This window comes from Geotrypetes seraphini, chromosome 4, assembly GCF_902459505.1.
Source record: "Geotrypetes seraphini chromosome 4, aGeoSer1.1, whole genome shotgun sequence".
In the NCBI taxonomy this organism is placed as follows: domain Eukaryota; kingdom Metazoa; phylum Chordata; class Amphibia; order Gymnophiona; family Dermophiidae; genus Geotrypetes; species Geotrypetes seraphini.
In genome coordinates, this window is record NC_047087.1 from 265,804,783 (window position 1) to 265,831,777 (window position 26,995).

Sequence of the window (26,995 nt, forward strand, 5' to 3'; positions counted from 1 at the left end):
ATCCTTACAATAATTTGTTAAAGGCTCCCAAACATCCTGAAATTTTCTTAAATACCCCTGCTGCATAGCTATTACCTTTTCCATTTTATATATATACTAGTCTTTAAGCCCGTTACATTAACGGGTGATAGAATATATGTATGTCTGTCTTTCTTTCTTTCTGTCTCCCTCCCTCCTATTATTTGTCTTTCTATTTGTCTCTCTTTCTGCTCCCTATGCAGCATTTATTTCCCCTTGTCCACTTTCCTGTACAGTAGCCATATTAGCATTCCCTTCTCCTCCATTTCCTTGTGCATCAGCATTTCCCCCCTCCCTACTTCCCTGTGCAGCATTTTCCTCCCTCGGGTGCTAGAATATATGTGTGTGTGTGTCTTTATTTCTTTCTCTCTCTGTCTCCTTAGCCACTTTTTCCTGTCCATTCTACCTTCTTTTTACCTCCCCTGTGTCCACCACCACCCCTTCACTGCTCCCCTTATCCAGTAGCAGCCCTTCTCCCTTTGTTTTACCTCCCCCCTGTCCATCAGTACCTCTTCCTGCTCCCCCTGTCCAACAATAGACATCCCTTCCTTTTTTTCCCCCCTGTCCATCATCACCTTTCCTTCTCCTCCTGTCCAGCAGTAGGCCTCCCTTCATTTTTCCCCCTGTCCATCAGCATATCTTCCTGCTCCCCCTGTCCAGCATTAGGCCTCCCATCATTTTTCCCCCTGTCCACCACCACCCATTCAAGCTCCCCTTATCCAGCAGCAGCCCTTCTTCCTTTGTTTTACCTCCCCCCTGTCCATCAGTACCTCTTCCTGCTCCCCCTGTCCAACAATAGGCATCCCTTCCTTTTTTCCCCCCCTGTCCATCATCACCTCTTCCTGCTCCCTCTGTCCAGCAGTAGGCCTCCCTTCATTTCCCCCCCTGTCCATCAGCACCTCTTCCTGCTCCCCCTGTCCAGCATTAGGCCTCCCTTCATTTTTCCCCCCTGTCCACCACCACCCATTCAAGCTCCCCTTATCCAGCAGCAGCCCTTCTCCCTTTGTTTTACCTCCCCCCTGTTCATCAGTACCTCTTCCTGCTCCCCCTGTCCAACAATAGGCATCCCTTCCTTTTTTTCCCCCCCTGTCCATCATCACCTCTTCCTGCTCCCTCTGTCCAGCAGTAGGCCTCCCTTCATTTCCCCCCCTGTCCATCAGCACCTCTTCCTGCTCCCCCTGTCCAGCAATAGGCCTCCCTTCATTTCCCCCCCTGTCCATCAGCACCTCTTCCTGCTCCCCCTGTCCAACAATAGGCCTTCTTTCCTTTTTCCCCCCTGACCATCAGCACCTCTTCCTGCTCCCCCTGTCCAGCATTAGGCCTCCCATCATTTTTTCCCCCTGTCCACTACCACCCATTCAAGCTCCCCTTATCCAGCAGCAGCCCTTCTCCCTTTGTTTTACCTCCCCCCTGTCCATCAGTACCTCTTCCTGCTCCCCCTGTCCAACAATAGGCATCCCTTCCTTTTTTCCCCCCCTGTCCATCATCACCTCTTCCTGCTCCCTCTGTCCAGCAGTAGGCCTCCCTTCATTTCCCCCCCTGTCCATCAGCACCTCTTCCTGCTCCCCCTGTCCAGCATTAGGCCTCCCTTCATTTTTCCCCCCTGTCCACCACCACCCATTCAAGCTCCCCTTATCCAGCAGCAGCCCTTCTCCCTTTGTTTTACCTCCCCCCTGTTCATCAGTACCTCTTCCTGCTCCCCCTGTCCAACAATAGGCATCCCTTCCTTTTTTTCCCCCCCTGTCCATCATCACCTCTTCCTGCTCCCTCTGTCCAGCAGTAGGCCTCCCTTCATTTCCCCCCCCCTGTCCATCAGCACCTCTTCCTGCTCCCCCTGTCCAGCAATAGGCCTCCCTTCATTTCCCCCCCTGTCCATCAGCACCTCTTCCTGCTCCCCCTGTCCAACAATAGGCCTTCTTTCCTTTTTCCCCCCCTGTCCATCATCACCTCTTCCTGCTCCCCCTGTCCACGGGAGTTAGTACATGGCCGGTCTCTGCCGTTCTCCCCAGAGTTTTTTATTTACTCGGATAGAGTCCTTGCCACCCCCCCTTCCCTTCCCGCGTACCCGATTACGAACTCACTCGGCGATTCAAGCAGCCTGTGCAGCAGTCTTCACACGCTGCTTCGGGTTCTTCTACTGCCCTGATTTACTCTGGCACGTCCCTGATGACATCATCAGAGATGCGGCAGAGCAAATCAGGGCAGTAGAAGGGCCTGAAGCAGCGTGTGAAGACTGCTGCGGTACAGGCTGCTTGAATCGCCGAGTAGGTAGTCGGGTCGGTGGCAAGGGAAGGGGGGTGAGCGGCAAAGGACTCCTCTGGTCTGTTGCGGAGGGCGGGCCGGCTCCATTTATGGATTTGTTCTGGAGAGGGGGGGCAAATGCGCTGTGTTGGGGGGAAAGGTAGGCAGACGCGGGGACCGGGTTGCGCGTTTTCACGCTCAGTAGATTTTGCAGCTTCTGTGGTGCCTGAGCTGCAGGAGAGGGAGCGGGTTGTGCGTGGCGGTGGAGGCCCCGACTGCCCCAGCTGCAGCTTCTTCCTTGTTGAAAGTCGCCGCCGCAGCTCTTCTCTCGATCCTGGTGCAGTTCGAGAGAGGAGCCGGTACCACATGCAGAGTGAGAGTCGGGGGTGAGGAAGGCTGTGTAATTTTTTTTTAAAATTTGAAAGCCGCCTCCGCAGCCGGGGCCGCGCATGCACAGTCGTATTTTCGCGACAGACCAGGGAACACGTTTTTTTAGTGCACATGCGCGGCCTATCATTTTATTATATTAGATGACATAAAAAGTTCCACCAAAAACTATAATTTAATTTTTTCCAATTCTTCCAGTTACTTGTAATCTGTTGTATTGCAACTCCTGTCATGATAAGTAAAAGCTTTGTTTTTTGAAGATATTTGGCTCTTAGCTCTTTTTGACATACCAAATATGTTAATGCCACCGGGTTTTCTAACAAACAATTTATTTGTCGCCATATTGAATTCCAAAAAGCCAAAATAAATGGACAATAGAACAATAAATGATCTAAAGGTCCTGCTTCAAGGTGACACTGCCAACATCTATTAGTCTTAGAGCTATCCAATTTTTGTAAACAAACAGGGATCCAAAATACTCTATGTAACAGAAAAAAACAAGTTTGTCTCATAGATGCAGACACTGTACATACACCTCATTCTCCAAGACCAAATTTGTGGCCATTGAGATACAATAATTTGATGCTTAATCTCAATGCTCCAGTTTTTGGTTTCTTTTTTCTTTTAATCCAGCTATCAGTTTATATCACTGAGTGGCCCAGAAAGTCAGCCTGAAAGCACAAGAATTCTAAACTATATTGATTATTAAGATTTTTCCATTCAGGGAACCCCTCCTGAATGGCCTACTTCAGTTGCAACCATCTGAAACTTTGTGATTTACTAAGACCAAATTTATGTTGCAACTGTGAAAAGTCTAGCAGCTCACCATTAGATATAACATCATCTAATCATCCAGTACTTCCAGATGACTTTAAATCCGCCAATTTGAATCTTGGAGTTCAACCATATAGTTTGATTTGTTGATTTATGTATTGGTGTTTATGTATAGGTGTTAAATTACTCACATATTACTGGTGTTTATGTATAGGTGTTAAATTACTCACATATCTTATGTATCTATTAATATTCTGTTTTCTTTATAAAACCTAGGCATATTGATACTGAGAACATGGCATAATCACAGAGGAAACATGAGTTTCCATTCCAACCATAACCAATCTGGCATCTTTTCCATGAGCTCTGGGAGGACCCAATACATACCCTGATGTATAATATAGGATCAATGATACCTATAAAAATTAGGAAAATTTACCCCTCCCTCTGTAATTGGCTTTTGTAGAGACACTAAAGCAATTCTAGCAATTTTATCCAGCCAAATAAATTTTGTAAGAATACTATTTAACTTTTTATAAAAGGACCCCTGAAAAGAAACTGGTATCATACCCATTTGATAACAAACCACAGGCAAAATCATCATTTTAATAGTTTGGACTCTCCCCCACCAAGACAAATGTAATGGATTCCATTGCTGACATAATTCTTTTACCTTCTGTAATAAAAATTTCTCATTTACTTTCATTGTGTCTTCCAGCGTGTTTTTTATCCAAATACCTAAATATTTTATTCCTTCATCTCTCCAAAGAAAAGGGAATAGATCAAATAAACCCTTTGTACAATGCACATTAAGTGGAAGAATTTCTGATTTACTCCAGTTTATCTTGTATCCTGAAAATTTCCCAAAATTCTCAATCAAATCAAGTTAACTTGGAATGGTTGTTTCAGGATTTCTCAAATGAAGCAGTATATCGTCTGCATAAGCAGAGACCTTATATTCCTGATCTGAATAAGGAATACCCTGTATCTCCTTTACATGCTGAATAGCTAATAGCAAGGGTTCTAATACAATATCAAAAAACAAAGGAGATAAGGGACAGCCCTGTCTAACTCCCTGTGCAACTGAAAACACTCTGAAAAATTATTATTTTTTTTCTTTTTTCTTATTTATTTATACAATTTTATAGAATTACCAAGCATAAACATCTTGTACAGAAAAGTGCGATCAAGAACCAAATTAACTTAATTTTCCAAAAATTGAAAAACACAGCAAAACATAAAAATGAAAAATACATAAAATAAACTCACTTGATCACACACTAGTCCTCTTTAACTTAGATCCAAGATTTAAAGAGTAGAGCTAAATTAATCAAAATATTTATCAAAGAAAGCCGTATGTTTACTGCAGTACAGAGAGCTAAACTTCATTAGGCGCAACCATTCCTTTCTCAAGACGTTTCATTGAGAGAAAACTTATCAAATGAGATGGATCTATAAAAATATACTTCAAAGAACAGTATTGGACTACACATTTGCATGGGTATCTCAAAAAGAAAATACCCCCAGTTTGAGTCACTCCAGTTATCAAGATTAAGAATTATCTTGTTCTTTTGAGTCCCTCTAGAGACATCAGGAAATATCTGAATATGGTGTCCCAGGAAGTCCTTGGATCTATTTTTTAAGAAAAGTTTTAATATCCAATCATTGTCTGGAGCCAGAGCCACAGACATCAAGAGAGTGGCTGGAACAGCCAATTCTCTATCCAATTGTTCCAATATGGCAGAAATGTCCAATGGTCTTTCCTGAGATTCCCCACCTTTTTCTTTTTCTTTGACTTGGGATTTAACAGGAAGATAATATACCCTTGTAAGAGGAGGTAGAGAGCTTTCAGGAATTTGCAATATTTCCATAAAGTAACGCTTCACCATTTCTTGAGGAGAAATTGATAAGATCTTAGGAAAATTTATAATTCTCAAATTGTTAGCTCAACTATTATTCTCCAGAGCTTCCAATTTCCTACTCAAAATTATATTGTCTTTAACCAGTAAATCTTAATTATTTTTTACTGATGTTAGCTCTTTACTTGTATTTTGTACCTCTATTTTTAACTGAGATATATCTTGTTTTATCAATTTTATTTCTCCTTTCTGTTCTTTAACCTATTTATCCAAATTTTTAATTTGGGGATTTAAGGAGTTTCCCAAATTCACTACCAAGTCCCATAATGCTTCAAGAGTGACTTCTGGGGGGTTTGATTGCAGAAAAAGGATATGCTTGTGCTGTGAGAGACTGTTTTGAGGATTGGTTTACTCCATGGAGTCTTGTACTCCCACAGCCTTGGTTGTCCCGGACGCAGGTCCTATGAGAGTGAACAAGTCACTCTGGGATGTCTCAGACGGCAAGCCCTCCAACACACTGGCCTCCGGAGATGAGAGGGCTGCCTCTTCGAGTGCTCTCTGGTCCCGTGGAGATCTAGCTGCCTGCGGCGACAGTTGATGTGGTGGCGTCCTTACGTCAGGGCTTAGGGTAACATCGAACCCTGAGGTTTTCACTGCCACACTACTCCCCTGCGGTGTCCCAAGCGGGCTAGTCCCCGACGCTTCTTGCTCCTGTTGTAGGCGCCAAAGAAGATCATCACGAGGGGGCAGTCGATCACCGGGAGGTGCCACCAGCGTGCCTGCCCCGTCTCTTCGGCATTTTTAGTCCAGGTAAAGCTGAAAATCAACAGCGTCCTCACCGCAGCAAAAATACAGCAGCCATCTTGGATCTCCCCCCCCAAAAAAAAAATTATTATTAATATATAATCTAGCAGAAGGGGATCTATACAAAGTTTGGATCATTTATATAAATCCCGAACCTATGCCAAACCATTCCATTGCCTGATACATGAAGGTCCATTCCACCCGATCAAAGGCCTTCTCTATATCCAAGAATACAGAAAAGGACAGATCTTTCATGGCTTTTGTTAAATATAACATATGAAAAGCCAGTCTGGTGTTATTAGAAGAATGTCTCTGAGAAACAAACCCTGTTTGGTGCATACCAATAATAAAAGGGAGAGCCTTGGCTAAGTGTAAACCCAGTGTCTTAGCTAATAGTTTTTCATCTACATTGATTAAAGAAATAGGCCTGTAATATGAAACCAATGTGGGATCTTTATTTGGCTTTAGCAAAACTATAGTTAAAGATTCTGCCATAGTGCCTGTAATGCAACCTTTATTCAGTTGAGCCTGATATAAATTTAACAAATATGGCAATAGGGTATTTTGAAATGATTTATAAAACTCTACTGTAAAACCATCGCTTCCTGGAGCGGATCCTGCTCTCAAGGATTTCAATGCTTTTTGTAATTCATTTAATGATATAGGCTTATCTAAACTTCCTTTTATATGCTCAGGAATTTTAGGTTCCTCTAATAATTTTAAAAACTCTAAACCATCTCTTTCCTTGTCTAAATAAGGCTCAGAAGAATAAAGAGCTTTATAAAAATTTAAAAATTGTTTCAAAATAGGTCCAACTTTTATTCTCAAATCCCCTTTCTCATCTTTAATTGCAATTATTTTGTCTTTTTTTTTTTTTGCTTTAAGATAATTCGCCAATAATCTTCCAGCCTTATTTGAGTTTCCATAATACAAAGCTTGCTGAGAAAACAAATCTTTCCATATGAGATGTGAAGAAATTTCATTATACTTGCATTTAGCTTTTAAAAGAGCCTGTAAAGTAGAATGTTCCCACTTATTTATCAATTTTGACTCCAACATTTTGATTTCTTGTTCCAGATTGGAAAATTGTCTTCTAATCTGTTTCTTAATATATATCGAATATGAAATCATTTATCCTCTCATTGTTGCCTTAAAGGCATCCCATAAAATTTCCAAGGAAATATCTTCTGTATTATTAATTTGAAAATATTCATTCATTTTTAGCTGAACTTCTTCAACAAAATTTGAATCTGCAAGCATCGTATTATCAAATCTCCATACCAGTCTACTATTATCTTGATCCACAATTTTAAATTCAATCCACACCCCTCCGTGATCAGACAAAATGATTGGATCAATGGAGGCTTGTGTAACCTGCTGAACTAATGAATTTGAAACAAAAATATAGTCTATTCTTGAAAAATATTTGTGAACATGAGAACAAAAAAAAAATTCCCGCTCATCAAAATGAAGTATTTGCCATATATCTTTCAAATCACAAGAATTTGCAAAATTTTCTAACCCTAAAGATTTCATAACTTTACTAGGTTTTTTCTCCATCAAAGGATCCATATAATCCCCTGCCACAACTAAATTAGATGCAGCTAGTGGTAATATCAATTGTTGTAGAGTTTTGAAAAATGCAATTTGATTCGAATTAGGGGCATATACATTAAAAAGTGCCACAGTAGTATTTCCCATGCTCATATCTACATGTAACCATCTTTCTAGAGGATCTGAAGCATTCAATTTGAACATTGCAGTACATTTCTTATTCATTAATATAGCTACTTCAGCTTTCTTTCCTACAGCAGGGGCAAAAAAAACCCAATGTTTTACCCAACCCCCCTCTAATTTTGAAGATTTATGGCTGACATATGTGTTTCTTGGATATAACAAATATCCGCATTCTGTTGTTTTAAAAATAAAAGCATTTTTTTCCAGCTTTATCGCACGCACCTTTTTAGCATGCGTTAAACCCCGTGCTAGCTGAAAAACTACCGCCTTCTCAAGAAGAGGCGGTAGCGGCTATCGCGGCTGGCAAATTAGCGCATACTATTACATGCATTAAACTGCTAATGCAGCTTTATAAAAAGAGCCCTGAAAGTACTCAAAATCTAAAGAAATTCAATTTAAACTTATCTTAAATTTGCCAGTATAAATTTTGCCAAAACTGATAACATTCCAGTCTGTCAGCTTTGACAGTATTTATAAAATAAGTTATTTTTGTTCTTTCATGTTTGAATGCTTCCATCATTTTGTAAATGTATTTGAAGTGTTTTCTCAGCAGTTTTCTTACTGCAGTATTAACCACAATTTTTGAAATGTGCTTTTTTCACTTCAAAAAATCTGTTCTGAAGTTTTCTCCTTGGGACTTTGAGCTAAGTCCCAGTGACCATAGATAATAGGGTGTTTGTTTGAGCACTACTTCACACATCACCTTTTCATATCTCCAACCAGTCCTGTTGAATTATCTGGTGGGGATGGGGAAAAGGAAGGGGAGTACTAGGAAAGTTGAGTTAGAACTTTGGGTGCCAGGTTTTGATTTGAATTGAAAACTTATCTTTTTATTGAAAAGCAATTTGTTTGAGGTGGTATGGTGGGGACTGTGAGTGTACCTCGGGTTTTATAAAGGTCCAATTGACTCTGTAAGCGGCAGTTATTTGGGCTGCCTCGGTGTTCTAGTACAACAATAACAACAATTTATTATTTCTATAGCACTACTAGGCGCATGCAGCGCTGTACATTGGGCAAGCAAGTACTCTCCTGCCTAGCCATATAATAGGAGAAAAATAGTAGGTTCTTTTAAAAGAGAAGGTTCCATTTTCTGCCTTGATAGTTTTCATCTAGCAGCTGTTACCCAAGATAATCATTTCATTTTTCATAAGAAGAACGTTTTTTCCCTGGACCTAGCTGGCTCTTATCGGGATAGCAGAAGCTGACTCCAGGTGGGCTTAGTGGGGTTGTGAAGCTGGGGGTGAGGTCCTTAGCAATATAGCTGGGACTAAGGTGGGGACAGAATCTAGATACACTTCTGGAGATGGGTATATTGGATGGGGCTGTCTAGTTGTTAATATGGCAGACAGTTGACCCTTCATCTATGTATATTTTTTACACTGTGTTTTGGATATTGAGATTCATATGAATTGGCAGGTGATTCCTAATAAACCTGTAGCTGTTACATGAAATAGTGTCTTGTGTTTGTAATGGGGGTCTCTTGGGGTGTGAGTTGAATACGAGAACGGGGATTGTTAGATCACCTATCCAGGTATCCTTGTTAATATCTACCCCTTGGTATCAGTTAGATCATTTTATAAACAAATTCCTAGTTAATGACTTTATCAAATATTGTTATCTTTAAGAAACCAGAGAACGAATGGCAGAAAGTTGAGTATCTGATGGAAGTAGCAATATGGCTGTACTGTATCCAGTTCCCTGTTAGCAATGCTCTCAACCTCCTTGACTGGGCAGTGGATATCCTGTTACAAATGAATCTTCCATACGTTGCTGATGAAGACGGTACGTACATAACCATGTTTTGAAATAATTTTTCAGTGTTGCACAATTTACCAAAAAATCCTTAAAGGATGACTGCATGCATCATTATCATCTTCATCTATCTTATTTATAATATATCATTTTACAATAAGGTCTCTAAAGGTATCCTGTCATGTGTGTGTTCTCACCATCCACAGGCAAGATTGCAAAAGAGAAGTCAAAATTAGGATACAAGCCATCAGGTAAAGATCAGTTTAAAGTAGAATTGAAGTTATCTGACATGGAGAAAGATGTCAAATCGGAAAGTCTGCTAGTGAAGCAAAGCTTAACGAGTGATGATCTGGCCATGACCGCCCCCAATATAATGGAAAATTTGCAACATATTCGACAACTGGAGACTTTGGTCAGAGCACATACTTTAATGGCTATTATTTCTGGTCATCATTCACCTCATCATCTGGAGCACTGTTTGGGGGCTTATTCTTGCATCATGCTTATCTGGCAGGTGAGAAAATAAGATTGCTAATTTTTATCTTAGCACGTTAACTATACCCCCCCCCCTTTTTTTTTTTTTTTTTTTTTTACAAAGCCATGCTAGTAGGTACTGTTGCAGTAATCGTTCTGACATCCATGGGAATTAATGGATGATGGAATGTTTGCTGTGGGGCTTTATAAAAGAAGCCCTATGTTTATTTGTAGAAGATCCATAGTCTGTTTTTTCCTTTTTCTGTAATTTCCTGCATTCGATTTAGAATACTTATAGCTAGAGTTATAAATGTGGGCTACTTAATTAGTATATATAAATACCATTAATGCTCATTACAGAAACTTCTCAAGGCAGCATTGTATCCTGAGAGACAGGCCCCCGTACTTGTACCACCCACTGTGCTGCAGCCACTGCAGAAGAGACAATGGATGAGAAGCAGTTTTGCGCCCCATCTCCCTTGTACCCTATAAAGCTGCGCTGCTCACACAGCCCTCTGATCAGCTCTGGCAAATTTTTTTTTTCAGCAAATATAAGGCCAAAAAGCAAAAAACTAATGTTTGCCAAAAACTATCAAAAGAACAAAAGAATTGGGAAAAAAAATTGTTTAATGTCTATATTCATTAATTAAAACCTCAGTACTGGGGGAACTGTAACAGTGTTTCACAGTTTTTACCCTGGGCCGACGACTCTTGGGTGACAAGCACCAGGTAACTGCCTAAATGAGTCCACCCCATACATCATCAAGTTTTTTTCTATTTTTTCTTTTAGATAATTTTATTCATAGTTCTCTTTTGAATGAAACAAAATTAAAAATGCTTATTTGCAAATCCACAAATTGTTCTATCAAAAATGATATCTTGCAGTCATAAAAATAAAAATAAAGCAATCAAAAACTTATCTGTGTCCCAAAGAAGTGCTGTTACTGCTCGACAGAGCTCCGTTTCACTTTCTTCGTCAGGAGCAGAAACAGGTTCATCTCCTTGAAAAGAAGTAGACAAGCAGAGATCCTTTGCTGCTCTAATATTCTTGTCAAATCTGGCAAAAACATTTCAAAGCTTTCCCCAGATAATGCTGCATTGAATGTGGTCTTAATTAATCAATACAGACACAGGTGCATGTTCCTGACAATTTTTTTTTTTTTACCATACTCATGACTTAATTATTAAGGGTGCATGTTACGATCTCTTGCTGTTAGTTGGCCATACTAAACAGTGCAATGAGCAACAGAGATAACTGAGCATCTTTTTCTTGTTAGATTTTTCCAGATACAGTGGTACCTTGGTTAACGAGTATAATTCATTCCAGAAGCATGCTCGTAATCAAAAGTACTCGTATATCAAATCACATGTCCCCATAATGGCCATAATGGCAATGCTGACAATTAGTTCCAGAACCCAAAATGTGCCGAGGAAGTGGCGAGGGGTGGCCCAGGGGTGTCTACCTGTCAGGTTCCGGGTGCTGCAGTGCTGTCTACTCCGTCTGCCTCCTCCGTCTGCCAGCACAGGAGAACCTCGCAGTGCCACTTCAGGGGGATTCCTCTGCCATCTGCCGGCCAGTCTTCCACGCCGATGCCTTCCGTATGTTGGAGAGCCTCTATCTGAGCCTACACAGCCGAGTGCCGTCTCACCTGCACATTGCATATGATCACGCACAACGTCGATGATTGACATTGTGCGTGATCATACGCAATGTGCAGGTGGGACGGCACTCGGCTGCGTAGGCTCAGATAGAGGCTCTCCAGCATACAGAAGGCACCCGGTGTGGAAGACTGGCTGGCAGACGAAGAGGAATCCCTCTGAAGCGGCGCTTCCTGCAGTGTAAGTGCTTGTTTATCGGGGCAGTGCTCGGTTTGTGAGACGAAAGTTTGCTGAGTGTTTTGCTCGTCTTGCAAAACACTCACAAACCGCATTACTCGCAAACCGAGGTTCCACTGTATTTGATTTTAACGCAGCTGTGCTAGATTTATCCAGTTAACTTTAGACAAATGGCACTGCATATCATGCAGTCTGGCCAAGTCAAATCCTGTTCCTAGAATACATTTTGCATGTTGGGTTACCAGATTCTCCCGAATGAAATTCCGGGCCCATGGCTATGCCCCCAGGCCCCCCCCAGTTCTGCCCTGTTCCTTCTGTGTCACACCCCATTCTGCCCCTCAGCCAAATCCCCAGATGGCATATGCACATGCGCGGACCAGAGGTCCATCCCGCCCAGCAGTCCGCCCCCGCGGCGGCCCAACAGGATGTGATGCAATAATGTCACTGCGTCCCCTTCCTGACATGATTTTGAAGGGAAGCTTGTCAAAACCCAGACAAAGTGCCAGGTTTTGAAAAGACGCCCGGATCCCGGACATGTCTTCGAAAAGGAGCTCATGTCCAGGGAAATTACCATGAAGAAGGGATACTGGTCTAGGTGGACCATTGGTCTGACCCAGTAAAGCTATTCATATGTTCTCTAGTTGCTGGATTCACTTTACAAAGAGCCCAGTTACCCATACCATAAAAGAGGAAAGAAATGCTTTAAGCATGTACCTCAAAAAGATATACAGTATATTAAATGTGTGTGTGTTAGTCTCATATATTATAGAATTGCAATAAAATTATGTTTAGTTTAGATATCAAAAACTTCTTTTTCTTGAATATTAGGTGGCACTGCCTGCAGCAGTATCTTTCATAAAGACGTTACTCAAAAATGCACTACCTGCAGAGACTGGGAAGCCACAGTCACCCCCCTCTAAAAAAGGAAAAGGCAAAAAAGAAGCAAAAATAGTAAGCATCTCTTCTTTCTGTTAACTTTCATTTTCATTTTCTTTCACTTTTATTTACTGTATGCATTTCTGTTTAAGTGATTAAACAATGCTTTTGTTACAGGTACCCTCTTCTCCCAAGGATAAAAATAAACGGAAAGTACCTCTGGACATCTTACCAGGAAATATAGAGGAATGGGCAAGCTATGAGTGTCCTGAGGAAGTTAGAGAGGCCTTTAAATCTGATGCAAGCTCTTGTAGTATTAACAGAGCAAACATTTTGGAACCTGTAAGTAATACATCACTCTTATACCTTGCCACTGTGCTTTTTTACGTGGTGGAGAGCAATGAGAGCAATTTTCAAAAGTTCACATTGGTACACAGACAGCACATATTTTGCCCACAGCTTTCCATAGGTATCCACATGTCTTTATAAAATACTAGCATTCGTGGCAGAAATCACACCTGCATTGAGGACATGTGCATTCACCACTGCTCTCAACCAGGTATAAATAGATTATTAAATACATAAGGATTTTATAATGTACACATGTACTTGAGAACTCCACCCATGCACAGCCCAAATTCTGGCTCTGTACACACCTACCTGGAAAGTAAAGGGAAAGGAGAAGGGACTTCCTATACCACCATTCTGTGATTACAAGCAAAGTGGTTTACATATATTTGTTGCAATCTAAGGAAAGATATCACGTCTTAGTTCACGCTTACTTGAGAAACGAGGGAACAACATCAGTTGGGTTCTATTTATCAGATACAATTTGTTAATTAAAATGGTATATCTTAATGAAATCATAGAAAGATGGGGTTTGTTGCATTTGAATCAGCATCATCTTGATTACTTAGCCTGCTGAATAATTCAATTTCTAAGCCTTGGTCCCTTTTCTTGGATTATGACACATATACAGTACTCCCTCGATATTCGCGGGCAAATCTTGAAAAACCGCAAATACGGTTTTTCATGGGAGAGACTGGAGAGGGCAGCGGGACAGGCAGGAGAGAGCAGCCGGACCTCTTCCTGCACTAAGTCGGGCCTTACCAATCAGGAGCTGCGTGTCAAAGCAGCTCCTGATTGGTTATGGCCCGATTTAGTGCAGGAAGAGGCGGTCGGAGCATACAGCGAGTGATTTCCTGCACTCATCAGCGCTCCGGCTGCTCTCTCCTTGTCGGCGGTTCACAGTCGGAAAATACCGCGAATGACTGGGACTGCAAACCGCCGACCGCAAATGACCGGGGGAACACTTTATAGGTATGTATTTTGTACCTGAGGCAATGGAGGGTGAAGTGACTTGCCCAGAGTCACAAGAAGCTGCAGTGGGAATCAGACCCAGCTCCCCAGGTTCTCAGACCACTGCACTAAGCATCAGTGCTCCATTTAATAATTCTAATGTTTGATCGTTACAGAACAGCAAAACTATTAACACTGCAGCATTTTAGCCCAAATATTTTTGGTTTGTTTCATTTCTAGATGAACAGTTTATATTACCTAGATCTGCTGGTAAAAGAATTGCAAAGTATTTCGTTAATACATTTGACCATCCCAGTGCTTCAGCTTGCTGAACTTATTGCTTCTGGCATTGTGGAAAGTAAAAGTCTTTCAGAACTCTACCGTCTTAGGTAAGTGGCATCAAAAAGTATGTAATTCTATAACTGCACATCTAGGAGAAAGAGGGTAAGCAGGTGCCTATTTTTTTTTTTTTTAATAAATCTTTATTCATTTTACATCTTACAACAAGTGTAACAATAACAGTTAAATTGAATTGAATACAACACTTGAATCTCTATCATATTCAACATTAAAACTTTAAAATTTTTAACCCATTCCCTCCCAGTCCAACCATAATCTATGCGTTCACAAAGCTCATATACAATATTCTTTATTATTGATCTAAATATTTAATAAAATTATAAAATTCCTCCCCATCCCTTCCTTCTTATTGCATTTATAATGGAAAAATGGTATTTATTCATTACAATATCTTGTCAATGGCCCCCAGATTTTATTAAAATTATTATAGTTCCCTCTTTGTATAGCAATTGCTCTTTCCATTTTATAGATGTTACATAATGAATTCCACCAGAAGCAATAATTGAGTCTATTCCAGTTCTTCCAAATAAGTGTGATTTGTTGTACGGTGACTTCTGTCATGATCAATAAAAACTTATTATTGTTAGACGAAATTTGACTCTGTGTCCTCATTGATATTCCGAATAGAATTGTATCATAAGATAATGCCACATAATTTTCCAATAAACAATTTATTTGACCCCCAAATAGAAATCCAAAAGGCTAAAATAAAGGGACAATAAAATAATAAATGGCCTATTTCAAGTGTATTCTGTAAAGAATTTAGGCAACTACTTTTCTTTATAAAATACTGGCATAAGTGGCAGAAAACATGTCTGTATTTAAGGAATGCTCACTTATATCACCTAGATGGTACCCAACATATGCATAAATTAGAGAATGCTACAATTGATGCATTTCTTTGTACACCCTGCCCATGCTTCACCTAGCTCCACCTATATGCATGCCCACCAGCAAAGTATACATTATCAAAACATGGAGCTTATTTTTTTGTTAGTTGGTATTTTAATAGGTCATTCATACATGGGGAGTGGCTAAAATACCAACAATTAATGCATTTCTACCATCTGAAATTAAGTTGCTCCTTATAGAATTACACTGCTCACTGCATCCTTACTATTCATAGATTTCTTTGTTCAAGCAAGGTCTTAGTTTCAGAAACAATCCCCCCTCTTCTATGAAACTGCGCTAGCAGTTTCTAGTGCGGGGAGCCGCGCTAGATGGCCCGCGCTGCTCCCGATGCTCATAGAGTTCCTAAGAGCGTCGAGAGCAGCGCGGGCCATTCAGCGCAGCTCTCTGTGCTAGAAACTGCTAGTGCAGGTTCGTAGAAGAGGGGTTTGTTTCTGAATTGTATTTAACTAAAACTATTTCTTCTTGCACATGCATGAAACATGACTAACATGATATGCTGGTTATATTTAAGTATACAACTATCACAGTTTTCTCTAATGACCTCTAGATCACACTGCAAGGATATGAAAAGCTATCCATTATCCTTTTTCTAACAGGTAAATGATAATTTTTGGTGCAATGGGTCTAGGAGTCCTGACTAAAGGTAATATCCCCCTTCTCATGAGCTGTGTTGCAGAAAGTATGAAATTTACATTCTTCAATTCTGCCTCCTTCTCCTGTGGCTATAATGCCCCATCCAGTTTTTTCCTTTTGCAAGTGAGTTGAGAAGATGGTTTTCTGATCTGGTAATATTTTTCTTATTTATGGGTATTTTGTCCAAATCCAGAGGTTTTTTGGTGCTCCAGAGATTCCCAGTGACAGCTATGGTTGGGAGAGAACACAGACTCTGGGAAATAAGTCTGCAACTAGCAGGGAAACCCTCAGGATATCTGTCTGCCTAGCCTTCAGTCATATATTTGGAGCTTGGGATCTGTTCCCTTGGTAGCTGACTCACAATCTGATTTATTAGGTGCTTGAGCACAGGCTGTTTGGCCTCTGGGGCAGTCCAGTTGGGCTTTAGCAGGTGCTGGCTGCATTTTACATCCCCTTTGTTGTGGGAACTGCTGGAGTTGAGGTCTCAGTCCAACAGCCTGAAGATCGCAGCATATGGGGAAGGGGAGGGGGAGGTGTGAGGCTAAAATTGCACGTTTTAAGCATTTCTGAGGCTGGATTTAGACTCCCCCACCTCCAAAATCCCCTCCCCACAATTTTTTTACCTTTGGTTTTCCTTGACTGTTTTTGACGCAATCACACTGCTACAGTGGCCATCTTGGATTAACTGATTTTTGTTTAAAAGCCTCCATCTGCCTCAAAGCCCTTTGGTTTTGCAAGAAATCACATGGGATGAACCCCTTAGGCTGTGATACCCCTATAGCATGCAGATTTGCGCTGGATGGTTAGCTGAGGAGCATCCATGCACCGAATGCTGCAGGGCACGTGAAGGGAGGGGTAAGAGCCTTGGGCTTAGCCTCTCCTGGTACCTCCAGGGCTGGGGGATCACAGATGGCAACTTTGTCTGGGAAAAATTCTCTCCAGATTCTCTGGATAGCAATCAGGCAAAGTACAGGTGTGTGGATACCATAGAGCCCAAGAGGAGACTGTGGGATGTACTGAAGGAGTCCTCAGGGCTCTCTAATCAGGAATTTACCCCTGATTTTGTAACTCTAATGTGGATAGCTTACTTAAGTTGTCGGGGTCCCAGGCTCTAGCGGAAGGAGTGCCAGTGGCTATGCAAGGGGATTTGTCCACTGCAAATGTGCACTCTCCAGTGGAAATCCTTGGGCAGGATCCAGAAGTCCATCAAGATACTGGGAGAGTGGTAGTCTGAATCTATGCCTTTGTTGTCCCAAAGTGAATCTTCTCTTGTAAGAGATGCAGAAGCCCAGGTAGAGATCGTAACTCCTGAGGCAATAATAGCACTGGACCCGTGATTTGGACTCAACAGTACGCTATCTGTTCAAGTTGACGCCTTCTTGAAGCTGATTTCTGAGACACTGAGAGAATTAAAACTAGATTCTCCACAGGTGTCTGCTACACAGTGCTCTTTTATGAGTGCTTTGAGGCTCAGACTAGAGAATGACATGGTGGCTGTTATCCGCGGCTAGCCACGGATAACCACGGCTAACCTGCCGAAACAGTGGGAGGGGAAAAAGTGATCACTGTTGGTACAGGGACAAGGCCATATACCATCCCAAGGAGCGGTGAATGGCCTTGCCCCCGCAGTTAAGGGAGGGAACGCATGCGGTCACCGATCGCACGTGGCCCCCCTCCCTCCTTCCTACCTACCAACCAGCCGAATCTATCTGTCTCCCACCCCCTTACTTTCGCGGCCCGTTTCAAGTTTACAGAGTAACTTGCTCAAGCCGCTGGAGCCTGAAGTTACAGAGAAATACTTTTAAAACCAATAGGAGGAAATACTTTTTCACTCGGAGAATAGTTAAGCACTGGAACACGTTGCCAGAGGTTGTGGTAAGAGCGATTAACATAGCTGGTTTTAAGAAAGGTTGGATAATTTCCTGGAGGAAAAGTCCATAGTCTGTTATTGAGAAAGACATGGGGACAGCCACTGCTTGCCCTGGATCGATAGTATGGAATGTTGCTATTATTTAAGTTTTTGCCAGGTACTAGTGACCTGGATTGGCCACCGTGAAGACAGTCTTTTGTGATAGATGGACTATTGATCTGACCCAGAAAGGCTATTCTTATGTTCTTTCATGGCATGCGCCTATCATACAAGACTCTTCTTGGGTCACCAGGCCACCCAGTGGTATAAAGTATTAAGTGGATTTACTAAAAAGAAATTAAAAAATGGTTTAAGAGATATTTGGAGCAGTGAGATTAAGCATGAAATTACTGCATCTCAATGGCCACGAATTTGGTCTTGGAGGATGAAATGTACGGTGTCTGCATCTATGAGACAAACTTGGTTTTTTCTGTTACATAGAGCGTTATAGACCCCTGTTAGGTTGCAAAAATTAGATAGTTCTTTGTCTAATAGATGTTGGCATTGTCATCTGGAAGCAGGAACTTTAGATCATTTACTGTTTCATTGCCCATTTATTATGAATTTTTGGAAATCAATTTGGGACCAAATTAATAATTTATTAGATAACCCAGTGGCATTATCCTATGAGACTGTGATATTTGGTATGGAAATGAGAGCAAAAAGTCAGATTTCTGCGAACAACAATAAATTATTGCTAATAATGACTGGTGTTGCCATTTAGCAAATTACTTATAATTGGAAGGATTGGAGGAGATTAAATTATAACTTTTGGTGGAACTCTTTATGCCATATCTATAAAATGGAAAGATTTATTGCCTTACAAAGGGGATATTTTAAGAAATTTCAGGATGTGTGGAAACCATTAACAAAATATTGTAAGGATTAAGTAAAATTGTTTCCCTTATATTTATCAGTTTAAGGTGTAGGGAGGGGGGTATTTTATTATTACATATTTTATATGATAATGGAATATATGGTTGGGAGGGATGGGAAAGGGGAAGGGATAAGAATTTATGTAATGTACCAATGATTGTTTATAAGTGATGTGATGTATTTATTGCTACTGTGAATGAATATATTTAACACTTAATGTAATTTTGAAAATGAATAAAGAATTAAAAAAAAAAATACAAGAGTCTACCCCCAGCTGGTAATGGTAATGCCCTATATGTAATGTAATGTAATTTATTTCTTATATACCGCTACATCCGTTAGGTTCTAAGCGGTTTACAAAAAATATACATTAAGATTAGAAATAAGAAAGGTACTTGAAAAATTCCCTTACTGTCCCGAAGGCTCACAATCTAACTTAAGTACCTGGAGGGTAATAGAGAAGTGAAAAGTAGAGTTAGAGGAAAAATAAAAATAAAATAAACATTTTAACAAGACAGCATTGATCTAAATACTTTGGAAGGTAGAAGAGAGGAGAGAAAGGAATAGAAGCAGAAGGGGGAGCCGTTGAACAGTAGAATTCTGGAGAAATTTAAATGATAGAAATAGAACAAAACAAAGACAAAAGGCAAAACAATAGATAAGATTAAAGATAAATCATAAGCTGGAAAGAAAAATAAAATAAAACTTTGTCTTCAATCCACGGTTTCAGCGTCAGTGATGAAGTGGAGCAAGTAAGTTTAGGAGGAGCGATTGACGTTTCCAGAAAGGGCTTCTTCAGGGAAGAGACTTGGCAGACAGTCCCAGGATGCCTATGTCTCCTCCCCTGCGATGTTCTCCCATCCATGCATTCCCTCCCAGACACACTGCCCGTGCCCCAGCCACTCCAAGGAGGCTGCCCCAGATGAGGCCCACGGTGAATGCAGGATTCTCTCCTCTGCGGGAAAGCCGCCCGGAGCCGACAGTCGATCTTCTTAGCGGATTGCATGGGGGGAAGAGTTCACACTCTTGGTAGGATCGGGTCTGTGTGCTCTCGGTGGTTGTGGCTGGTCTCGTTGCTGCTTAGGTGTAAAAGCAGTTGATCTCCACTGCTGCTGATATTTAAAAGCAGGCAGATTGATCTCTCCAATGGACTGCAGGGGGAGGAGTTCACACTCCTGGCAGGATCGGGTCTGTGGGCTCTTGGTGGTTGCGGTAGGTCTCGCTGCTGCTTGTATGTAAAAGCAGTTGTTTTTCTACTGCTGCTGATATTTAAAGCAGGTAGATTGATCTCTTAAATGGGATATAGGGGGAGGAGCTCACATGCCTGGTTGGATCGGGGCAAGGGCTCCTATTATAGGCAGCTGGTCTTGCTGCTACTTAGGTGTTAAAGCAGTTGATCTTCCTAGCGGACTGCAGGAGGTGTGGAGCTCACACTCCTGTAATGATCTGGTCTATGGGCTCTTGGTAGTTGCGGTTGGTCCCAATGCTGCCCGTGCCCCAGCCACTCCAAGGAGGCTGCCCCAGATGAGGCCCACGGTGAATGCAGGATTCTCTCCTCTGCGGGAAAGCCGCCCGGAGCCGACAGTCGATCTTCTTAGCGGATTGCATGGGGGGAAGAGTTCACACTCTTGGTAGGATCGGGTCTGTGTGCTCTCGGTGGTTGTGGCTGGTCTCGTTGCTGCTTAGGTGTAAAAGCAGTTGTTCTCCCACTGCTGCTGATATTTAAAAGCAGGTAGATTGATCTATCCAATGGAATGCTGGGGGAAGATCTTATATGTCTGGCTGGATCGTGGCAAAGGGTTCCCGGTAGTGGCGGCTGGTCCTATTGCTGCTTAGGTGTAAAAACAGTTGATCTTCTTATCGAATTGTAGGGGGGGGCGGATCTCACATTCCTGGCAGGTTCGGGTCTGTGGGTTCTTGGTGGTTGCGGATGGACCCGCTGCTGCTTAGGTGTAAAAGCAGTTGTTTTCCCAATGCTGCTGATATTTAAAAGCAGGCAGATTGATCTCTCCAACAAATTGTATGGTGAAGAGCATACACGTCTGGCTGGATTGGGACAAAAGCTCTCGATAGTGGCGGCTGGTCTTGGTGCTGCTTAGGTGTAAAAGCAGTTGATCTCCTACTTCTGATAATATTTAAAAGCAAGCATATTGATTTTTCCAACGGAATGCTGGGGGAAGAGCTTACTTGTTTGGCTGGATCAGGGCAAAGGGCTCTCGGTAGTGGTGGCTGGTCCTGTTGCTGCTTAGGTGTAAAAAACAGTTGATCTTCCTAGTGGACTGCAGGGGGAGGTGGAGCTCACACTCTTGGTTGGATCGGGTCTGTGTGCTCTTGGTAGTTGCGGATAGTTCCGCTGCTGCTGAGGTGTAAAAGCAGTTGATTTCCCACTGTTGCTGATATTTAAAAGCAGGTAGATTGATCTCTCCAATGGACTGCAGAGGGAGGAGCTCACATGCCTGGCTGGATCGGGGCAAATGGCTCTTGGTAGTGGTGGCTGGTCCTGCTGCTGCTTAGGTGTAAAAGCAGTTGATTTTCCTAGCGAACTGCAGGGAGGGTGGAACTCATATTTTTGCAGGACCGGGACTGTGGGTTTTTGGTGGGTTGTCCCGTTGCTGCTTAGGTGTAAAAGCAATTGATCTCCCACTGCTGCTGATATTTAAAAGCAGGCAGATTGTCCAGGGAGAGGAGCTCTGCACTCAAACTGCCATCCTCCTCGCCTCCAAGTTTCTATATGACATTATCAGAGTGCTGAGCAGGTGTCTGCCAGCAATTTTGTGAAATCTGACATTAAAGTGAGCGAGTGGTGACGCTTACAGTATATGGATAGATTCTAAATTCTACCATGTTCTGCTTATGTTTTCAAAGCCCCAAATGATGCTGCTTTTGAATGTGTGTTTGTGTAAAGTTGGTGCTCTCCGCATACATACTGCCAAATACACATGTATCTTCCATAGCCTTATACTTATTTTACAAAAGTCTCTGAGGTCATTATTTCTTTAAATGCTTTCTTTAAATGCTGACTGCTGCTGGCTAAATTAGACCCGGATATTCCGTACCGGTCCATGTCCAAGCAACAGCATTGAATATCTGGGTCTTCAGCAGATGTGAAAGTTATGTGTGTGCCGGTCACATACATTTAAGCAGACAAAGATAGGACTGCTAGTTATTATATTACATTACATTAGTGACTTCTATTCCGCCTTTACCTTGCAGTTCAAGGTGGATTAGATAAGAATTGCTATGATCTTAATACATAAGATTATAAAAGAGCATGTTCAAATATCTAAGGAGAGGATTGGTAAAGCTGGTGGAGATTGAAACTTTATTAGTAAAGTTATATTGGTTTTATGTGTTTTTTGAAGAGTAAGATTTTTTGTTTCTTTTTTGAAATTTTTGTAGTCTGTGGTTAAAATCAGCAATGGTGAGTTGTCGGTCCAGTTTTGCTGCTCTGGTAGCCAGAAGGTTGTCATATATTTTTTTTCGTTTGACATTTTTGGTTGGCAGGTGCGTGAATATTGTGTGGGTTCTCTTGTGTCTGATTGAGGTGGAGTGAGTTAGTCGATTGTTCCAGTAGGAAGGGCTGTTTCCGTTTATAGCTTTGAATAGTAGGCAAAGAAATTTGAAATGTATTCTGGCTTGTATTGGGAGCCAATGTGAGTCGTGGTAGGCCTCCTTGATGTGGTCGTATTTTTTCCAAAGAGTAGATAAGTCTTAGGGCTGTGTTTTGCATTGTTTGGAGTTGTTTCATCTTTGTTGTTGGGCAGGGGAGATATAATATGTTGCAGTAGTCTATTAGGCCTAGGATTAGTTTTTGAACCACAAGTTGGAATTGTTATGTAATGCTGTCTGCCCTTTGCGTACCAGTGCCATCATTTGCATATCTTCCAGTTTCATCATGGCTCTGGCCCCAGACTGTCCCAGAACTGCGGATGTGATCAGAGCCTAGTTAAGTGTTGCTAAATATCAGTAGTCAGCCTACTTAATGTGGTTTAAGTGGGCAGGAACCTGTTCTGTCCACTTAAACCATTCTGGTTAGTAATCTTTGCTTTTAAAAAGACAGCACATATGCATATTGCCTATAAGCATTCCGTAGGGCATAGTTTGGGAAGAACAGGGTTGGTGCATGGATGTATTTTATAAAATGCATCAGTACATGCACACAATTACATCATCATCAAGGCAGGTGTAAATATGTATATTGACATTTGTACACTGCAAGGGCTTATTCCGAGTACCTGTTTTATAAAGATGCATGGGCATAGATGTTGTCTTTATAAGATAGGTTTAAAATAGGCATATTTTGGGGCTTCTTACATAGGCACCCTCTTATAAAATTAGATCCTGTTGCATATTAATAAGCAGAGTCAGCTGGACAATTTAATGGTGTGGTTTTTTTGCACATGGTCACACTTTTCAGCCCCTGTGAAGATGAAATCCCAAAGTGAGTCTCTGCATGTGATCCCATATCCATTCACTCTCAGGCACCCATGTTAATGGACAGGTACCTGTGTGTCTATTAGAAAAAAATGCTGAGCGTATCTAATCCATGGTGGTATTTGTAAATTAACTTTCTTGGTTATGTCTCTAGACAATGAAAAATTGTCAGTTGCAGTAATTTGTTTACTCTTTTGTTTTTATAGACTTGCTCAAACATGTGCTGATCTAAAACTGAGTAATTCGGCATCATACCATGAGACAATGGCTGGAACTGTGTTTATTTATGAACAAGAACAAGCAAGGTAGCCTATTCATTATAATATTCTGTGTGCAGAGGTTTGTGGACTTTTCATAGAAATCAATAGGAAGAAAAGTTATGAGATTCTTGTAACCTTATGCATTTTAAACTGCAAATTTTATAGAAACTAAACCTTTCTTTACTGTGAAATAAAGTGATGTTTTTTTAAAAATTATTTATAACCCGCTTATCCACAAATCTAAGCGAGGAACAAAATCACATTAAATAATACAGACAAATTCAAAACAGCAAAGAAAAATAGGATAAAAAAAGAAGAGCTCCAACTCACACTGTCAATAGTTCAGACCAAAAATGCGCTCAAATAATACAATTTTCACCCCTTTCTAAAATACCAGAGCATATCAGATTGGCGCAGAAACAAAGGTAAAGCATTCCATAACGCTGAGCCCTGGACAGAAAACATAGACATACGATTCCCCTTAAGCCTCACCACCGCTAAAGATGGAATTTTTAAACTCGAGCTGTCTGAAGGTTGTAACTCGCGCAAAGGACAAAGCCACTGCAGAAGAGAGCGGACACTTGACGGGCAATTATGCTGAAGAACCTTAAACATCACACAAAGAACCTTAAATTCGACCCGCATGCCAATTGGCAACCAGTGAAGCTCTCGTAATATCGGTGTAATATGATTGAAATTTGAAGCGTGAACGATAAGTCGTGACGCAGCATTTTGCGCCAGCTGCAAAGTTCGCAAGACATATTTAGGCAGACCTAAATAAATGGAATTACAATACTCAAGCAAAGGCGTTATCATCAACGTGATGACTGTTTGAAAGTTATCATCTGAAAGATAGTCACGCAACCTCCATAATAAATGCAACTTGAAAAACACGGCAGATATAACAGCCTTTATTTGAGCTTTAAAGGACAGCGTGGAATCAAACATAACTCCCAGGTACCTACACTGCATATGGCCACACTGAAAATTCTGACGGTCTGAAAATTCAGTAGCAATAGAGAAATGAAGATATACTGCTATGAGTGATAGCTGCCTATGAATTACCCTGACGCAGTGGGTGAGATTTTATCACCGCAAAACGCTAACAGCATCGGTTACAGTGCAGCAATGTCCTACAATGGCTTCAGTGTGGCAGCGCTTTACAATTCACGAGGTCATTGTGTACAAGATAGCCGACAACAAGCAAGCAAAAAAAACAGCTAAGTTATTAGGTTGTTAAAAAGTTTTTTGAGCCGTGGATAAGTTATAAGTTACTGAGCTTGGGACTTTATGACTCACTGAGGCTACCAAAGAGATACGTCTAAATTGATATATGGATAAGACTATTCAGTAAAGTAATAAGAAATAAAGAGAAATAAAGAAAAAAATATACATAACTTATTTAATGAATGAATAATATTAATAAAAGTGGTTAGGTAAGGGGGGTTGCCTATGATCAGATTGAGAGCTAGAGGCTTGATCACGTTTGGAAGCCCAGCTGGGTTAACTGCTCCATGCTCTGAGGCTTTTCACCCCATAAGGATATAATTTAGTATTTTACTATACTGATTGTGATAATAACATATAGACTAGGAGTAGACACTTCAGTAGTACATAATTCCACTGCGGGTGATTTTTCTAATATATACTTATCCTTTCATTCCCATATCTCAAAGGTAGTCTCTTTGTCAAATCCACTCTATTCACTCACTTCTTCAGCCTGGCTGTTTCTGTATTCTTACACACTCCATAGTTCTTTTGAAGCTTGAATACTGTAATTCTATTCTTATCAGTCTTCTGAATTATCAACTTCATCAATTACAATTAGTACAAAATACCTCCATCAGACTACTTTATCGTTGCTCCAAATCTGACCTTGGTACACCTCTTTTAAACACAAAATGCAAAAAAGGAGAAAAATCCGCCCCACACAATGAAGCACACACAGAAAGAAGGGTCAAACAAGATGACAAATCAGTCTAAAAAGAGGATATTTATTGTATCAGTCTCAACAAGGACCCATATTTCGACAATCTGAAAATTGTCTTCTTTAAGCATTAAAGCAATAAAAGAACATATATAAATAGATAATGATACACTAAAAGCATATTTAAGTAATAAAGTAATACTAGTAAAAAATTATAACATGCAGAAAAACCATAGGTGTGCATAAATTTGCCTCAAAGAGTTAAAAGAAGCAGAAAGAAGTAAAAGAAAAAGGAGGATAAAAACATGCAAAAACTGTGTAAAGCAAATAATATGAAGTGAGGCTAAAACATTGAAGTGTCATTAAGACAAAAGAGAAAAATTGTCTCAAAGGAGTGTGAAGCCATCATGAGTTAATTTAATAGAGAAAAAGGGGAAGCGGATAATAAATGAAGTTATTGCCACAGAACGACTTAACATTTAAAAAAACGTAGTGATATAAGCTGAGCCAAAATTGATGTGAGCGAGGCAGAATACTATCATTGAGAAAAGTAAAACCACTGTGACGTCACTGATAAAAAAAAATAATGGAAATGGTGCTAAGATAAACAAATCACAAATACACCAGCCATGTCATAGTTTAAAAAGAAAATCACAAAGGGAACTGAGAACTGCGCATATAAGAAAATTTTGGTGCCAATAGTAAAAACGAGTGCAGAACACCTACCAAAATTTTTATGTAATAGGAACGCCATAGACCAAAAAGCAGCTGTAAACAAGGACGAACTCACATAACATCATTTCAAAAAATATCAATGATAAATATTTCAAAACAAAGTAAACTAGCCGTAAAATGAACTTACTATATAGTAGTAATCAATTGCTTCATAGAGTAGAGCTTGGACTCTCCAAACACAGTAATAGTGCCATGTATTGAAATGAATATAAAAAAATATGTGCATGTGTTTACCAAGAATTTAAATATTGTGACACAATTTGCATTTATCAATATGTACAACTGAGTCAGCAGAAAAAAAAACAAGAAAAAAAAACGCCGAGCGATCCCTTGTAAGAACATGTATCTTGTAAATGTGCTTCAGGATCATATAGGTTCTTTCTTGTGAGAAACAGAAAGCATTTTTAATTTACTTTCTTGCAGTTCCAGGCAAGAAATCTCCTTACTGAAAGAAAAGATGAGGAAAACAAAGATGATGGAATCAAAAGACATTTTTCAGCAGGCCCAAGATGTCTTAAGTCCTGTTAAAAAGCTTGTTAATTCAAATGAAAAGGTAATGCACAGTGTTCCAATTTTTTTCATATTTATCAAGTACAAAGTCACAATGAGATTTATCACATATTTCCAGCCCTCTTCTAAGATAACTGATGAGTAGAGTGAAATTGGGAAATTAAAACTGCTCTATTTTCAAAAACTTTGAAATTGTTCAAAAGGCTTTAAAACAGGGGAAATAATTTATATATTTATTTTAAAAATCTATAGACCAATCTACCTTATAGTAAAAAGGGAGGGGGGTGGGTATTTGTCTATTTTTGTGTGGTTGTTACTGAGGTGACAGTGCATAGAGTCATCTGCTTTGACCTCTTTGAAAAACCCCCGGAATAGGAATGAT

The 26,995-nt window shown here is 40.6% G+C and overlaps 1 protein-coding gene across 10 annotated transcripts in view; it reads left to right on the forward strand.

Moving 5' to 3' along the window:
• CFAP46 (cilia and flagella associated protein 46) overlaps window positions 1-26,995 on the forward strand; it is a 473,118-nt gene that overhangs the window by 254,005 nt on the left and 192,118 nt on the right. For all 10 annotated transcript variants that reach the window (XR_004539241.1, XR_004539242.1, XR_004539243.1 and 7 more), the window contains 7 exons: window positions 9,446-9,602; window positions 9,779-10,086; window positions 12,711-12,833; window positions 12,936-13,100; window positions 14,298-14,446; window positions 23,388-23,486; window positions 26,527-26,656. Coding sequence is in view for 7 of the 10 variants with exons in the window: in XM_033942370.1 (XP_033798261.1) it covers window positions 9,446-9,602; window positions 9,779-10,086; window positions 12,711-12,833; window positions 12,936-13,100; window positions 14,298-14,446; window positions 23,388-23,486; window positions 26,527-26,656 (1,131 nt within the window). In the remaining 3 variants the exon portion in view is untranslated. The remainder of the gene's footprint in view (window positions 1-9,445; window positions 9,603-9,778; window positions 10,087-12,710; window positions 12,834-12,935; window positions 13,101-14,297; window positions 14,447-23,387; window positions 23,487-26,526; window positions 26,657-26,995) is intronic.